The sequence below is a fragment of the Buteo buteo genome, chromosome 14 (genome assembly GCF_964188355.1).
Source record: "Buteo buteo chromosome 14, bButBut1.hap1.1, whole genome shotgun sequence".
Lineage (NCBI taxonomy): Eukaryota > Metazoa > Chordata > Aves > Accipitriformes > Accipitridae > Buteo > Buteo buteo.
The window spans coordinates 3,726,318-3,743,552 of NC_134184.1; the positions used below are offsets into that span (position 1 = coordinate 3,726,318).

General features: G+C 39.5%; 1 protein-coding gene across 1 annotated transcript in view; it reads left to right on the forward strand.

The window, feature by feature from the left end:
- NALCN (sodium leak channel, non-selective) overlaps positions 1-17,235 on the forward strand; it is a 245,834-nt gene that overhangs the window by 117,857 nt on the left and 110,742 nt on the right. Inside the window, exons 11-12 of the mRNA XM_075045904.1 lie at positions 7,771-7,902; positions 14,422-14,589. Of these exons, the coding sequence (XP_074902005.1) occupies positions 7,771-7,902; positions 14,422-14,589 (300 nt within the window). The remainder of the gene's footprint in view (positions 1-7,770; positions 7,903-14,421; positions 14,590-17,235) is intronic.

Sequence of the window (17,235 nt, forward strand, 5' to 3'; positions counted from 1 at the left end):
ACAAAGGTTCTGTATTCTGTGATAATCATATGAGCCCAGCTTTAAGAAATCTTCAGGCACTGTAAGACTTGCAGTTACAGAGCATACCACGACCACAGGTCATGGTGGGTCTATGCACTGAAATAAGCTGGGAGTCATATTTGCCTTCATGCCACTGCAGTGGTATGATCTAGGCTGCAACAGGTCCATAAGTAAAAAAGACTGGAGTAGCACAAATGTAACATTTTCAGTTGTGATAACTATTTTAAAGTATTGACCAACTCTTTGTACACATCCAAACAACAACTTTAACAAATCATATTCTATTCTAGCTACCAGAGAGGAAGGTCTTGCAGTAGACGTGTGTAGACAGGAGTACAAATAAGCTACAACATCATTATAGCGGTAGGTACAAAACTAACCACAATAATCATGTAGCCAGTATAAGGTCTTTCAACAGGCGTAGCTGGAAGCTTGGCTGGAATCTTTTTGCAGGATCTAGCTTCCTTGGCCAAATAGAAAAAGCTAATGAAGATGAAGAGGAAGTAGCTTACCTGAGCCATACTATTAAAACATGGAGGTGGAGATGCTATTGTTTTGTGAATTGTTAAAGTATATCTAAAATATAAAGAGATAGAGGTACAACTTATTTTTCCTATAGTTGTGTGTTGATAAATACACAATTCAAAAGTATCAAAATTGGGAAAAAAGATGCTTACCCATATAGTGATTATCAAAGTCTTTTAGTTAAATGATGTTTACACTGTTCATTAATTGGTTTGGTACTTTTGAGAGCTACCCTGCCAGATTGACAATTATGCACTCTAAGCTTTTCACACACTAAATGGCCAAAATAAGCAGAGCTTTCCTGTGTATCAAATCCTCACCGTGTCTTGTTCAGTACTAAGAAGCTTGAGGGCTTTGTCGGTAATTTTTTATTCTTCAAGCCAATTTGTCCTCATTTTTTTCTTTTTCATAGACCATCACCAAGAGTGTTAAGTATTGTCAAATGCAGTCTGAATTTCTGTAGGTCTGAACTAAAATCATTGAGCCCTCTGCAGACACCTTTTTCAAGGCTTCACATGATATTATTGAACATTACCAGCTTGGTCAGTTTTGAGCTAGTAATATCAGAGTGACATGGCCCATCTGTTCTTTTATTTTTAAGTCTGTCAGACCCTAGAAATTTGCAACACCTACTATCTTGCTTAGTAAGCAAGATCTATTGTGGACTTGAAACAAAAATCCCATATAAAGGACGGTGGTACAAGAAGTGACCTGATGTACGTATCAAGCCCCAAAAAGGGTTTAGAATTAGGAAAATTCAGTTATTCTAGTTTGCTTAGTGACTGCATTTTGCGTGGACCACTGCTTTCCTGAGCCAGGGGCTGTGCGGCTCTGGCTGTGTAAGGTGGCAGCTGCTGTGGATTTTCTGCAGGACAGTGAGCTGGCAAAGGCCAATTTATGTCACTCATCCTCCCTTTGCCATGCAGGAAGGTGGAAGGAATAATAAAGGAATGTACCCCATTCCGATACTCCTGGAGTGACAAAAGACTGCTTTAGGCCATGCACGGTAATGCTCCATCAGACTAAGTGCCCTGGGTAGTCTCCATCTCTCAGCGACTGCAATGTCATTGCTTACTTGAGCTTTTGGGTGAATCTGGGATATTACATATAATTTTTCATTTCAAGTTCCTCAGCTGCAGCAAACACATTCCTAATGTTAAATAAAGGAGAAGTATTTTAGAGCTCTTTTTCTGCTTTCATGAAAATCCCATCAGGGCACAAAGCAAATCCTCAGCTCCTTTGTGCGTTTCCAAACACGGAAAGAATTTGGATCAGTAACGGTTTGTCACGTATTGGTTTTTATGGCCATTACATCTTTAATGCGCTGTGCCATCCATGTTCTTCACAGTGTCCTGGACACTGAGAATCATCATCCCGCATGAAGCCAGACACCAGCATTAGAAGTGATTCATAGTAAATGTAAGAAATTCTTCACTGTTGTAGTTGATTGATGGCAGCAACGGGACATTTCACTTGAGACTGCTTCAACACAGCTAATCTTAAGTCCAATTTAATACTAGACACAATTTTCCCATCATGCAGCGGGGTGACAGCAACATCAGAACATTTATTTCATCTTATTCCTACACAGTTTAAGAAACACACATCCAAGGGCTGAAAAAGGTCAGTAAATTAAACAAAAGCAAAAACTGGCATTATGTCTCTTCTTTCAAGTTTTCACGGAGAATTTTCCATGCCTGTGTGCTCTGAAAAGGGCTGTAATCCAAATGACATACTGCTGATCCAGTGATCCAAAATGATTTTTAAGGCTTGGGCAAGTGCTGTGGGCTAAATTCAGCTTTTGCTTAGGCCTTGTTCCAAATACAGAAATGTGTAAAGAGATGGTGAACTCTCGTGGTCAAACATTACAGCAGAGGTGTGGTTGAACCATTTCAGGGGTATAAATCCAAATTAAAATTCTGTGATGCAGAAAGAACAAACTAAGGCAGATTAAAGTAGGGGGAAGGTTGGGCACAGTACAGTTGTGGGCTAGAGCACTGTGATTGATCTCCTAAGGATATTGCAGTCTGTCTGAGAAGCCAACAGGAAAGCTGCTTATCATGCGTAGCATTCATGACAAGTGAGCAGCTAGATTCTGACATGCTGTAGAAAAAAATTAAGAAACGCAGATGCCAATCTGGCCCCTGTGAGCAGGCCAGTCCTGGGATTTAAAAGTAATGAGTTTCTTTTTTGGGTCTCTTCAGCATAGTGTTTTCGCTGTGCATGTGTATTTGCTCAGATACCTCCACCTTGCTGGTCCCGTGGGCTCTCTGTCTTTCTGCTAACAACGAGGTGCTTTTCACATTGCCTGCCACAGCCGTCTCCTACCTTGCTCCCTCAGCCAGTTTTTCCTGCCTTTACGTAGCCTGTGCCTAGCTCGTGTCCTGTCTGAACCTCCTTCCTTATTGTCTTGGTGCTGAATTGTGTTATGCCAACGTAATATTCTCTATTAGGTAAACTGTCTCCTTTCGGTTCAGTTGGGAAGGCGACCTTTAGTAATTGACAAGAAGCTTTATTGAATTTTACTGAATCATACTACGTTTAGGATGTTATTTATGTTATTGTGATTTATTGTCCAGCATTAAATATACCACTGGAAAATCTTTTTATGAGTGTCTGAAGGTACGGACTGTATGAGAAAGTATGCATTTAACTACATGTATACCAAGGCGGTTTATGCATTTTTATTCTTCCTGTATTACCATTTTGCTTCCCTGTTGTTGTTGTTTGTGAAGGCATTTTACAGCCTCACTTACTAGTTTCTTTTAGCAAGTCTTTTCACAATTGAGGCAGAATACTTCATGACTACAAAGGAAATTTTGACGCTATTAAAAACACAGTGTAAAATATGCAGAGAGACTATCTGTTTAGAACTTGTGTGAAATAGAAATGTAACAGCTACGATGCTACCTGTTTTGAATCACACCGCTGACAAAAATGCATGATTGATGCCAATAGCCCTATCTTTTATTATTGTATTCTTATAGCTTGCCTTGTGGATTAAAAATAAAAGCAAGACCTCATTTAGCCACTCTGTTTTGGTGGCTTTGCTGTGCTTTAGGCATTGTTGTTAACCCAGGCTTGTTCTGTAAATTCCTGACTGTCAGGCTTTATTTCCTAAGCCTTCCTTTCTAGATTGGAATATACAACCATTTTATGCCACTAGGGTCAAAAGGAAGCCAGCTTGCATGAAGAGGGTTGAGCTGTCTTCTGCCTGCATTGTTCTCTGTGATTTGCACAAGAAATCCAGATGTTAAGAGACAAGGGGCAGTCCTGTCAGCTGAATGCTTGTAAATATGTGCTTAGCCTCCACTCAGCTTCAATTTAAGCAAACTGCCTTAAAACACCAGTGGAATTCAACAGGGGATGAATACTTGTGTTGGCAGGTACAAGTCTTTGCTGAAAACCTGAACAAGTGCTAGTCCTTGCAGCCTCCCATACATACAGTATTATGTTCTAATTTGATCACAGAAACCCCCAATAGTATGAAGAATAGCTTGGTCAAGACCCTGAGCTCCAAGCAGAGTTAAACATAAAATGTAAATGTGGACTGTTCTTTACCAACGTAACAACCACAGCTCACTAAAGACTGAGACAGCATTTTACAATTCTATATATGAATCTTCTAACACGTTAATATATCTTTACAAATGTAAAAATGTGTATTACTTAATTTTTGCATTCTTCTGTAACATCTTCACATTCACAGGCCCTGGTTCTCCTGGGCCAATTTAACCAGTCTGATACCTGCTAGAAGGGCAACACAGCAGGAAACAATCCAGATTTCTGGATTGCAGTGACGGTAACTTCCTAACACACGGGAGCTGATGGGGGCAGGTGTTCTGGCTGGACCTCATACTTACAAGCAAGGAGGAACTGGTCAGATTGTGAGGTTCAGGAGCAGTCTTGGTTGCAGTGACCATGAGATTGTGGAGTTCAGATCCCTGCAAGGAGGGAACGAAGCCAAAAGACAGGACCAGAACCCTGGTGTTCAGGAGAGCAGAGCTGTTCATGTTCAGATGTCTGCTTGGAAGAATCCCATGAGATACAGTCCTAGAGATAAGAGAGTCCTGAATAACTGGTTGATTTTCAAGGATCTCCTCCTCAAAGCTCAAAAATGGTCCCCTTCCAAGTGCAGGACATGAAGCAAATGTGGCAGAAGGCCCACATGGATGAACAAGTAGCTCTGGACAAAACTCAGAAATGAAAAGGAAGCATACAAGTGTAGGGTTCGGCGTTCGGAAGATCTCGCGATGTCACGGAAAGTTAGAGGGTTAGTCGCAGCCTTGTGATGTACCTGTAACCCCACCTCCCCTTGTTAGTATAAAAGGAATTAACTGCGCAATAAAAGGGGGAAGTTGGCGCTCACACTGTGTGTGTTATCTGTCTCTTTCCCTGGTCCGGGCCGACCAGTGATCTAAGCGTGGCACCTTGATATGTAGCGAACGCTACATACAAGAGGTGGAATCAGGGCCACGTGGCCCAGGAGGAATACAGAGATTCTGTCTGAGAGTGGAGGGATAGGATTAGGAAAGCCAAAGCCCACATGGAGTTGAGTCTGCCAAGGGGCATGGACAGCAACAAGAAGGGCTTCTAAAGGTACAAGAGCAGCAAAAGGAAGACTCGGAATACTGTGGGCCTGCTGCTGAGTGGGTTAAGGGAGCTGGTGACATGGAAATGGTTACGGTACTCAATGCCTTTTTCACCCCTGTCTTGATGAGTAAGACTGTCCTTCAGGAATCCCAAGCCCCTGAGACTTGTGAGAAAGTCTGAAGCAATGGTGACTTACTCTTGGTGGAAGACGATCACATTAAGAAACATTTAAACAAACTGGATGTACAGATGTCTATGGAATCTGATGGGATGAACCCATGATTGCTAAGGGAGCTGGCCACTGTTACTGCAAGGCCACTCTTGATTCATCAACAACTTCTGTAATGATCTGGATGATGGCACAGAGTGCACCTTCAACAGGTTTGCAAATGATAGAAAACTGGGAGGAATGGCTGGTACACCAGATGGTTGTGCTGCCACTCAGAGGGACCTTGATAGTCTAGGGAACTGACCAAACAGGAGCCTCATGATGTTGAACAAAGGGAAAAGCAAAGTTCTACACCAAAGAAGGAATAACTGCCTGCATCAGTACAGGCTTGGCACCAATCAGCTGCAGTTTAGCAGAAAAGGCCTTGGGGGTCCTGGTGGACAAGTTGAACATGAGCCAGCCATGTGCTCTTGAGACAAAGAAGGCCAACAACTCTCTGGGCAGAATTAGGAAGAGCATTGACAGCAGACTGGGGGAGGTGATCCTCCTCTACTCAGGTCTGGTAAGGCCACCAGGAGTGTTGGGTCCAGTTTTGGGCTCCTTAGTACAAGAAGGACCTGGACATACTGGAGTGAGTCTAGCAGAGGGCCACAAAGATTATAAAGAGGCTGGACCATCTTTCATATGAGAAAAGACTGAGAGAACTGTAACTATTTAGCCTGTAGAAAATAAAGCTCAGGAGGAGATCTTAGTATGGAAAAATACCTGATGTGAGGAAGTAAAGAACATGGAGCTAGGCTCTTCTCAATAGTGTCCAGTGGTAGGATAAGAGGCAATGGGCACAATCTGAAACACCAAGAAATTCCATTTAAACATGAGAAAACCCTTTTTCACTGTAAAAACACAGGATGAGGTGGCCCAGGCAAGTTGCAGAGTTTCCATTCTTGGAGATACTCAAAACCTCCTGACTGGATATGGTCCTGAGCAACCTTCTCTAGGTGACACTGCTTCGAGCCGAGGGGTTGGACTAGATGATCTCAAGAGGCCCCTTTTAATCTCATAGATTCCGTGATCTGATTTTTCTCCTGTCTCCCCCTGGGACATTGTCTAATTTTGAACATCTGAACACAAGAAAACACTCTTTCACTGTGAAGGTTGGTCAAACAGTGGAACACGTTGCACAGGCATGTTGTGGAGGTATTCAGACTCTGACTGGACACAGCCCTGGAATGCTTGCTCTAGGTGACTCTGCTTGAGCAGGCAGGGGCAGACTAGATAATCTCAAGAGGTCTCTTCCAACCTAAATAATTATGTGATTCTGTGAATATAAGCTGGTGCAGGCACACACAAAGTCTTTAAGAAGAAGAAGTTGAGAAGAGGCTGAGTTCTTTTATATTTTGAGTTTTATTTTTCCTGAAGTTTTATTAGGCACTTTTACATAGAAACTCAGTAGCAAATAAAAATGGTCTTTTCCAATGTGAACACAACTTAAATTTACACACAAACACAAGGAACCGTAATGGTGCATAACTTATGTTGTGTTTGCAAACAAGCATTAAAGACATAAACTGCATTACTTGTGAAAGATTGTAAAAAATACTGATATTAGTGACCATTCATTCAAAGATGGTTTAATGTAAAATAACACTACATTCTGCCTGTTTGACTCTAGCTTCTACTGGAACAGCTGTGGCTGGTCCAATGAGGGTAGTGGTTAAGTTTTCAGGTGAATCATAAGTCCGCGCTCTTTGTGTGGAAGCCTAGAATTTAGTTCTTTGAACTCCTGGCATACCTCTTACCACGACTGTTTTGGCAACTCGTGGATGTAAACTCCTGGCCAGTGCTGCATGCCTCCACTTCTCTTTTCTCCTGTGGGATTGCAGCAGCAGTGACAAAAAGCTTTAAGTGCACAGATACGTGAATTATTTGTGAAGTACTTCAAAGATCATTGGCCCAGATCTGCTTATCTACTATATGTAGATATGTTTTATACTTTTAGGCAATAGTTTGACATCAAATGAATCCTGTATTACTTGTCTTTCTTGAGCACAAGCAGTGCACAAGATAGAATTGATGTTACTTGTTCCTGAACAATAAGTCATTAAGATATGCATGAATAAATCATAAGGAGTATTAACCAAGGGCAACTGAGTAGATGGAAGTACAGTTTATGCTTTAAAAACATACTAAAGTAATGGATGTCATATTAAATGATAAAACTTCAGTAAGAAGTCAAGTAGCAAATAAAAAACTGAAAAGTAAAAAAGAAAACAACTTGCACATATAAACCAGTCAAAGCAATATATTAGAATACATTTTAAAGAGTAATAAATTAGAGTCATGTAAGGAATTTTTATAAAAACATACTATTATAGCTGATTATGTTTTGACAGTGTAATAAAACTTTATAATGCATGTGGTTTGACTGATTTTGATGATAAAATTATCTTTTTCTTTTGCAGAAAATGATGAGGTCATCCGTGTTTCATATGTTCATACTAAGCATGGTGGCGGTAGATGTGATCGTTGCTGCTAGTAACTACTACAAAGGAGAAAATTTCAAGAGACAATATGATGAATTTTACCTAGCTGAGGTGAGTATGCTGAAATGACTATCGGGATATTTTTCAAGATAAGCTAAAGCAGAAAATGTGAATGTCAAGCACATTTTAGTATGTGATTTTTTTATTCCCTTAAGCGTTCCAAGAGTTCTTTGCTAACTTGTTCAAGTTCCTCTGTCTGACAATGGCTGACAGCCCTATCTTACAACCTTTTGAAAGGTAATTTCCTCAAACAAAATGTCAGTGGTAATGAGCTGAGGCTTAAGTATAACATCTGCAGGCAATGCATGGCTGCTGTCTTGCTATCTTTCTCTAGCAGGAGTGTAACATCCAGAAGAATTTAACTTTAAATGACAAAACGCTGTCTTTAAAGAATATAGTACTTCTTCCTAAATCATCTTTATTCGACATATACTTAGCTGCAAGAAGGTCCTTAAGCATAACCAAAATAGTGTTGTAAATAGCCTGGCTTCAGCAACCTCAAGAGCACACTGCAAAAAAAAAACAATGTTTATCCAGTCATGAATTTGGTGAAAGGGGAGACTGTGCTCCTGAACCAGTGAAGTGGAGGTAAAAAGTTTCTTTACAGGTGACATTCTGGCAGGGAGCATGCTTAAGTCATTAGCTGATCAAGGATTTTACTGTAGAGCATGCACTAGAGATCCTAGAACCTTGCCTACATGTCTTTTTAGTACTATTTAATTCAGTTAATAAATAAATAAATAAATAAATGAAGTCTTTGGTACTAACATACAGGCATGGCTTCAAATAGATGTTTGTTTTTCCTTAATCAAGAGTGAAATCAGTATTGTTGCATTCTTTATTAAAAAATACGTACTTCCATGGGCACTGTGAATTGTCACTTTATCTGAGTATAAAGCTACCAGTGCTGAAATTCACTGAGATCATTTCTCTGAAAGTGTTGATGGGGTTGCCTGGATTGGACACATGTCTAGCTTTATGGTTACTGCAGTTTCCCTGGCTTCAATAATTACATGGTCCTTCTCTGGAGCCAGAAGGGACATTCTTAGGCTAGAGTGCATGACAGCAGTATATTCCTTGTGATTCCTCTGCCATTGGTATTGCCTTTTTGGCAACCGATATACCAATGGCAGAGGAATCACAAAAAGTTCAATGATTTGTACTCTTGTGGTTTTAAATGTCTAAATACATTTGAGAGTCAGACTCAAGTGCCCAACTTTAAACCCTTTAGTCCATAACATTATGATTCTTTATGAATCTCCCTTTTTTTAAGGGAGGTTGAGTTGATACCCATTTTTTACTTTATCTTAGTTTTGGAATTTATATCTGAGCTCTTCAAATCTTATGAAGCTGAGTCTTCAGCAGTTCTGGGACAAAAATGAAAGCAAAGGAAACTTAAAGGTAGCATCAGAGTCCAAACCCTCAAAAAAGTGCAGATTGTAGAGACATCAGTGCTGCGTCATGCTCTGTTGTCTCTCACGCTGCTGGAGATAGCTGTAGTTTGCATGAACACTGAATAAATGTTGGCCCAGTCAACAATTACAAGAATAATTGTGAAATTTGTTATCTTTATTTTATCTCAAGTTCTAAGCATATTCAAAAAACAACATGAATGTGAAAGGGGATGATCCCGGGAATAAGATATCAGAATAAAACCAACAAATGCTGGATTCTCTTATGACATCCCCCCCAGATTTGGTGATAGAAGTGAGGACAGGGAAAGTCATTTTAATCTCTGTCACAGTTTAAACCTGGCAAGCAGCTCAGCCCCACCCAGCCGCTCGCTCACTCTCCCCCGGTAGGATGGGGAGAGAATTGGCAGGGTAAAAGCAGAAACAACCCAAGGGGTGAGATAAAGGCAGTTTAAGATGTAAAGCAAAAGCCACATGCACAAGCAAAGCAGAAGAAGGAATTCATTCCCCATTTCCCATGGGCAGGCAGGTGTTCCGCCATCTCCAGGACAGCAGGGCTCCATCATGCCTAACAGTGACTTGGGAAGACAAACGCCATCTCTCCGAACGTCCCCCCTCCTTCTTCTCCCCCCAGCGTTATATTACAGATCATGACGTCCTATGGTGTGGGATGTCCCTGGGGTCAGTCGGGGTCAGCTGTCCCGGCTGTGTCCCCTCCAGCTCCTTGTGCCCCCCCAGCCTGCTCGCTGCTGGGGTGGGGGGAGAAGCAGAAAAGCCCTTGGCTCTGGGTGAGCCCTGCTCAGCAACAGCTAAAACAGCCCTGGGTTATCAGCACTGTTTTCAGCACAAATCCAAAACAGCACCATACAAACTATGATCAAGAAAATTAACTCTACCCCAGCCAAAACCAGTACAATATCCTAGGCCAGAAAGAAATAATTAAGTCAGCATTAAAGTCTGAGACCATGAACTTTTCGTGGTAGGCATTTTTGCTTTATGCCCAGGATACAGCAAGTGGAGCCTGGATTCTTAACAAAATAGCATTAATTCTATTTATATTCAAAATAGGAAACGCTGCATGTGCTATTTCTATTTTGGCGCTGAATATATAGTATAATTATGCTTTTATTAATCAGTGCTAGAAACACTCTCTTCAACATCTATTTCAAGTGTAGGGCTTGGGGTGTTTTTTTCCAACAGAAATACTTGCCAGTTTAATAATTCAAGATGAGTATGTCATGTAGACTGGTGTGTTATAACTGCATCCTATAAGCAATGTCCAGTTTTCTTTAAAGATAAAGTTTTCTGTTCCTGCATAGCTTAGATTATTGATCTACTAGTGGGGAGGTTGTCAGAAAACTAATTTGTTTACATTCTGTCTGTTTACATTTCTAAGTATATAAGGTAAATTAGTCCGGAATAAAGAAAGGTATTTTGTTTATTTGTAAGGCATACTCTTTTGATGTCCATTTGTTGTTTTTCTTTTCTTTTTTTATCTGTGATGCTTTTACTACAGACACTATAAAAATCAAACAAGAACAAACTCCTAGTATCTTATGGAAGGAGGTATAAAATATGGTATCAGAAGAGCAGAGTAAAAAAATTCCTGGGAGAGAGAAGAAATTGATAAGCTGGTGTCACTTCCTACTCAGTTATTGTAAAACTTGTTCTTTGCAGCACAGGGCATACAAAGAAATTGCTTATAAGAGCCTCGAAGAGGCTGAATACTCAAACAATGCAGATTATTCCACAGTGGCTGGTTTGTTTCTTTGGTGAGGGAGACTGGTTGGAGCAGGATGCACTGCTCTTGCTCTGTATTTTCCATTAGACTAGGCTGCAGAAAGCTTTCCCTCCAGAGGGAGCTGACTTGATTGGGGATTCCCTTTGCTGCAGTAAATGGCCAGACAGACTACAGCAAACATATCTGGCTTTCTGATATGTTTTCCAGAAGTTGTCTTGGACTGTAGGAGCAGACATGTCTAATAAAATAGCTCACTTGGTCCATTCTATGGAGCACACATTGTAGCGGCCTAGAACTGTAGAAATATATCCGCTTAAATTCAGGAGACAAATCTAAGTGAAGTTATTGAGACACCCAGTACCAAGGAAAAAAAAAAAGTTCTCTTGGTTCAAAAGAGAAGACAGACTCAAGAGAAAAGGAGGCAAAGGTTAGACAAGAAGATAAAAGATAGAAATGAATTCTAAACCCAGATCCAATTGGTTGCATACTTTTGTATACCCAATAGTAAATAAGAGTTTCTGACAAGCATTTCAACTTGTATACATCAGCCTTGCAAATTAAGCAAAACCAGATTTTTACAGGATGACACAAAACCCCAGTGCAGTATCTGAGAACCTGGAAAGAGTAGAGCTTCAAACTCATTTTGGTAATTGTTATTGAGGATGTTGACTTTACCTGCTCAATACCTAGACAGAATAGTGATGGATGCTTGTTTTTATATGCAACTGCCACATTGTCTTCCATTAAAAGATGTTACAGACTAGAAGTCTTACTGGAGACGTGTGAGATTCCTACAAGTACTGCTTTAAAGGGTCTGAAAACCAGAATTCAAAACCAAGTGCTCCTATACACTTCCTCCTAGGTTCTTTTTGCAGTCTGTCCCCTTGCACTGCTGCCTTTGTGTAGCGTTTGCCCTGTCCTGGCTGAAGGAAAGATTGAGTGCTGCATCAAACCTGGTAGCAAGGGGCTACTGGAAAAAGTTAATGTCTCTGAACCATAAAACGTCCAGGCGACTGAATGGGAGGTAGCCCTCAGAGAAGCAGCCCATTCCTGGTAGCTCCTCTTTGGCCTCCCCGAAGCAAAATTGGCAACCTGGTGAAGGGTGGCTGCTCATGTGTTCCACCTGCTTTTTCTCTGTTGGTCTGCTCTGGCTTCTTATGTGAATTTGCCTTTCCCCTGTCTCTACAGCAACGAAAGGAGTGATTTCAGTTTTTAACAAGTCTACAAAATTTTATTACATTTCATACCTATCAAAAACTTCTAGTCAGATATTCTGAATCTTCTCCTGTAATTAATTACAAGGAAGGAAAAAAAATACAAGCTCTGTCAGCAGGAAGACAGGTGTATAAATGTAATCAGATGTTATGCAAACCATTTGATACATTTTTAAGTGCTAGTGGTTTGAATTCATTTGACAAGCATGTAAAATGCAAATGATCCCGCCCACACATTTTTAGAATAAATTAAAATACACTTAACATCGTTTTTGTTAGTCTTGTCCTAATAGGAAGCCTATGTACTCCAAACTATGTGTGTGTGTGTATTTAAATGGCATTGTTATTCCACCTGCTCTGAAGATGAATTCCAGCTGCTTTCTGCCCACTGTTACATTTTTCCTAATTCACCTCCCTTATTCTTTCGGTACTCAGGGTTTTTTCCTTTAAAAGTGAGCTTTCATTTTAAAATTTTTGATAAAACGTTTTCCTTGTGTTTCAGATAGAGATTTTCATGTAAAGGGATAGTTTCTTCAAACTTGGCTCATTGTTCTCCTTGAGCTCTTTGAGCTACCAGAACAAGGGCTGAAAAACTGGCCAGATACATTCAAGAATATGAGCATGAAACTGTCCCTACACTGTTACGACAGAAATCACACAAATATTGCTTAGAAGTATTTCTTTCCTAATGTGAAGAAATTTTTTGAGTGCTATGAAGCATTTTGCCTTGGTTCAATCATTCAGAGGATGTTCGAAGCCTAATAACTATTTTGCATGCCTTGAGGAAGCCATATAATAGAGCTGGTAGCACTGCTCATAAACAGCTGTGTGGACTAGAGGAATAAACATTGGACATAAACATCAGTGTTTAATTTCCATCTCCACTCCTGCTTGTGACAGTCCTGTACGCATAAAATATGTAAAATTTTATTTAGCTTTCTCACAAACCCCCTCTTTCATGTTGATAAATATATTTTTGATGGACTGGAGTTTAGATTTTAAATAATGTAAGTACTTAAGGCAGCATCCCAGAGATTGTCACTGTCAGATTCAGGATTAAAATCTTAGTCTCTAATTTTGTCACCCCTGCCAAATCCAGTAAACCTTACGGCCAACAGTCAATTAATCTCTCCATCTTAAAAGACTAATAATACTTTTGCTCAAAGGAGGTTTGAGCTGTATTTTGTTAATATTTGCACAGCACTTTGAAAGTATTAGCTGTATATAGATGCCACCTAATGCTGTTTCAGTGTCTCTTTTAAGCCCCAAAGTGTGTAAAGAGAAGAAAATTGCTGAATCAAGGAAAAACATTTTTTCCATTGGCTTTCCTGGCTGTTGGGAAGCGAGGGAGAAAGTATCTCAGAGTATATACAGTGGTAAAATAAGAAGGCAGGTGAGGAAGAAGTATGTCTAGCCAGAAGGATTTGTGGTAGTGACAGAAGTAAGAGAAAATAAATCTTGAAGTTGTAAACCTATGCAAAATTGTCTCCCTTTTTCAAGCTAAACATTGTGCATTGTAGTGCGTAAATATTTCAAGAAAGGCCTCTGGAAGAATCCTACAGTCATCCAAAGCCTACAGGTAGATTTCTTCCCCTGTACTCTCTTTGCTCAACTTCTTTAACACCATTTCTTTTTAAAATTGTGAAAATTTACTGATTCTGGGCTGAGTTTGAATTTCCTCTTCTTTTAGTTTGTTCTAATGCTTAAGCCCCATCACCCCTTTTCTACCTGTTTTGGTTATCATATTACTGTGGATGTTTTAGAAAATTGAAGTAGCAGTTTTCAAACAAGAAGCCTTTAAACTTTGGTTTGTTCCTTAGATCTCTTAAAAATCTTTAAACAGCTCATATGTGTTGCTTCACATTTTGGAAAAAAATCTCATCTTTTTTTCCTTTGTGTATACAAAGTGAAAGGTCAGCTGGATGGATTTATTTTTTCATGCTTTCGGAATTGTGGAATCTACATGTCTGTGTTGAGTCTTCAGAAAATTTCATAAAATGTACATTTTAAAGAAGAATATGAGCCAATATGAGGAAATCTACTACTGCTTGTTTATTCTGTTTAGAGTATGAGTGGTTTTGTTAAATATTATGGAGATCTTTATTTGTGCCGTACAAAACCTTGATAGGCATCATGACATAAAAACTTGTAATTTAACTCTAGTGTTTTGAATGCATCTTTCTTGTTTTGTATATTCATCTAGGTTGCTTTTACAGTTCTGTTTGATTTGGAAGCTCTCCTGAAGATCTGGTGTTTGGGTTTCACAGGATACATCAGCTCATCTCTTCACAAGTTTGAGTTGCTGCTTGTAATTGGAACCACTCTTCATATTTATCCAGACCTCTATCACTCCCAGTTTACGTATTTTCAGGTATGATCAGCTACTTTTACATTTTACGTTATATACCAATTAAAAACATTACCCATCAACATTTCCCTCTCATTTACTTCCATTCTCAAGACTACTGATGTTCTCACAATATTGACTCATTTTGAGAATATCTTTAAAATAACAAATATGTCTGTTCTTAACTATGTTTATTGGGGGGATTTACAGAAATAGGATTCCTTCTAACTTTGCTGAAGGAGTCCTTTCTGTTTTCAGTAACTCCCATTTCTTATCTGAGCTACACTGTTCGGTACTTTCTGGATGAGTTTATTCACTGTTCTTCATTAAGCCTTGACCTTGCATACAGCTGTTTACAGCATCACCTTCCTGTAGTGTCCACCACCACTTTCCCAGCTTCTGTCCCTGAGGCCTCAGTACACTTGCTGTTGCTTCTCCAAATCTTCATCTCTGTGGCAGTCACATGCCTAACTAAGAGTCTCTGCTCCAGTTATTGTGGATCTCCTGAGGTCATTTCTCCAGAATCACCATAGTGTTTGCTTTTATAGCTCTCCAACCATTCCTTATCTAGAGGGAGAGTGTTTATTGAGGCTCTTCGTACATTTTCACTTTGGGGAAGAGCAGGAAGGAGAGGCAAAGACTGATTAATTCAGACTTCTGATTCTTCCTCTGTCAGCCAGCCCAACCAATTCCCCATTCATCCTTCTTGAAGTGCTTAGGGTTGCTCCAGTTGTGGGAGAGAGCGCTGAGATTCATTATAATGTTTTATATTCTACAGTGCTAAAAAAACAGATTTTCTAAAAAAAAAGTTAAAGGATTCGTATCAGTCCATTATTCAGCAATGGATTGGCATGGTGAATAATTAATAATCAATAAAGACAAATAATAAATCGTCAAGACAGAGTCTTGTCAATAAATGTGATTAGCTACAGTGACACATATTGTAATCAAGTGAGTACAATATGGGGCAAGCAGTCTTCCCAAGTGTGGGTTGAAATATGATGGCCTTTTCAGACTTCTGCAAATGCCATCCTGTGTTTTTTCTAAATGGTTCTACAAACCTGCTCAAGAAAGCTTTCAGGATGACAAATTCTATTTTGCTTTCACCTGGTATCATTTGAAGGATTTTAGATGGTTATAGCTTTGATTTTGCTGTCCAAATATATAAAATGTTGTTATTCAATGTGGCATGATATTTCTAACCTGCAAGAAAGGATGATCTGTGAGTGCCATTGCACTCTTGTGTCAAAACTACACAAGAAACCTAGCTGGGAGCTCTCAGTTAAAATGGTTAGCAGCTTAGTTAATAGTTGGTCCATACTTATTACAGCAGAGTCCAGTTAGCTCTCGTGATTTCTTTCTAGGAATTTTAAGTATAAATTATGAACATGTTGGACTAAATGGGTAACATCATCACTAACTCATAGGATTGAAAGTATAATTAAAATGTAGCCAGATGTTGATAATAAAATAATAATTCTTTTCTTTTTAATGGATTTAATTGGTTTCATGGGGTGGGGGTGGGGGTGTTGGGTTTTTTTTAAATTGCTAGCTTTTATGACAGAAAATGTCAGGATGTGATTTTTTTTCCCAAAGTATATGAGAGACATACATTTTACAAGCAGAAACACCTGCTACACTGAAAGATTTGGGTTGTATTTTGCAATCCAAATCCCCTAAGAGGCACATGACAGTAAGGTTGGAAAATACTTTACCTTTGATGTCAGCGTGTGAAGGAGGTATGTACCGTATTCCCCCACAATTAAGCTTCTGGGCAAGCTAGATAACACATTTTCAAATCAGCCAAGGTCAAAAAGTCTTTTTCACATGGATACATCTTGACGTTAGCCAGATTTCCAGGCCTTTAGGTATTAATGATGACAGGTTTAATGTGTTCCTTTTCAGCCAACAAAACAGCTTACTGAAAACAGAAGTCTTATTTGACACATTCCAGGATAGCAAGCAGAAATATCATTTGGCTTATCTAGTCATCCTTAGCATATATTTCAGTCTGCATTATTCACTGGTCTTTATCATTACCTTTTGCCAACACGTCATTCACTCTTCACCACATTGGCTATCGTCCACCCTCCCACCTATCTTTCTTGCATTCACTGTACATTCATTCAAAACACTTTGCAAAGCCTTCTGTGAAAGACTACAGCAAGCACCATTCCATGACTATAATCTGTAGAACACAAAATCAGTGGAGAAGTGACAGAATTTGCATATTATTGCAGCAACCTGTAATGAACCGGCATAAAAGGGAGAGATTTAAACAGAATTTGACCTATACTGGAATGAAGAGGTGGTATTGTATTTGTGCTTGGGGAAAATATTGCTGAGTCATTTTCTGAATAAATTTCATCTCTTTTAGGAGATGCAGCCATTCCTTGTAACAAAGCTGTGGTTCCTCTTTTGTATTTTTCATTTTGATTTGGTTTTTAACATAATCTTATATTTAATCGAAATAGTGCACCTTCTACAGCTCTTAAATTTAATACAAGTTGCAATCCAATTACATAGAATGCATAAATGTTCATTAGAGTGTACTTTTGCTAGATTCAACTTGTCACCTAATGAAAAAAACAAGTAGTATCAATAAGATCAGTGTGTTGCTTAAAGGTCAATTAAAGTTCCCCAAAGGAAGGGGGGGGGGAAAGTAAGGCA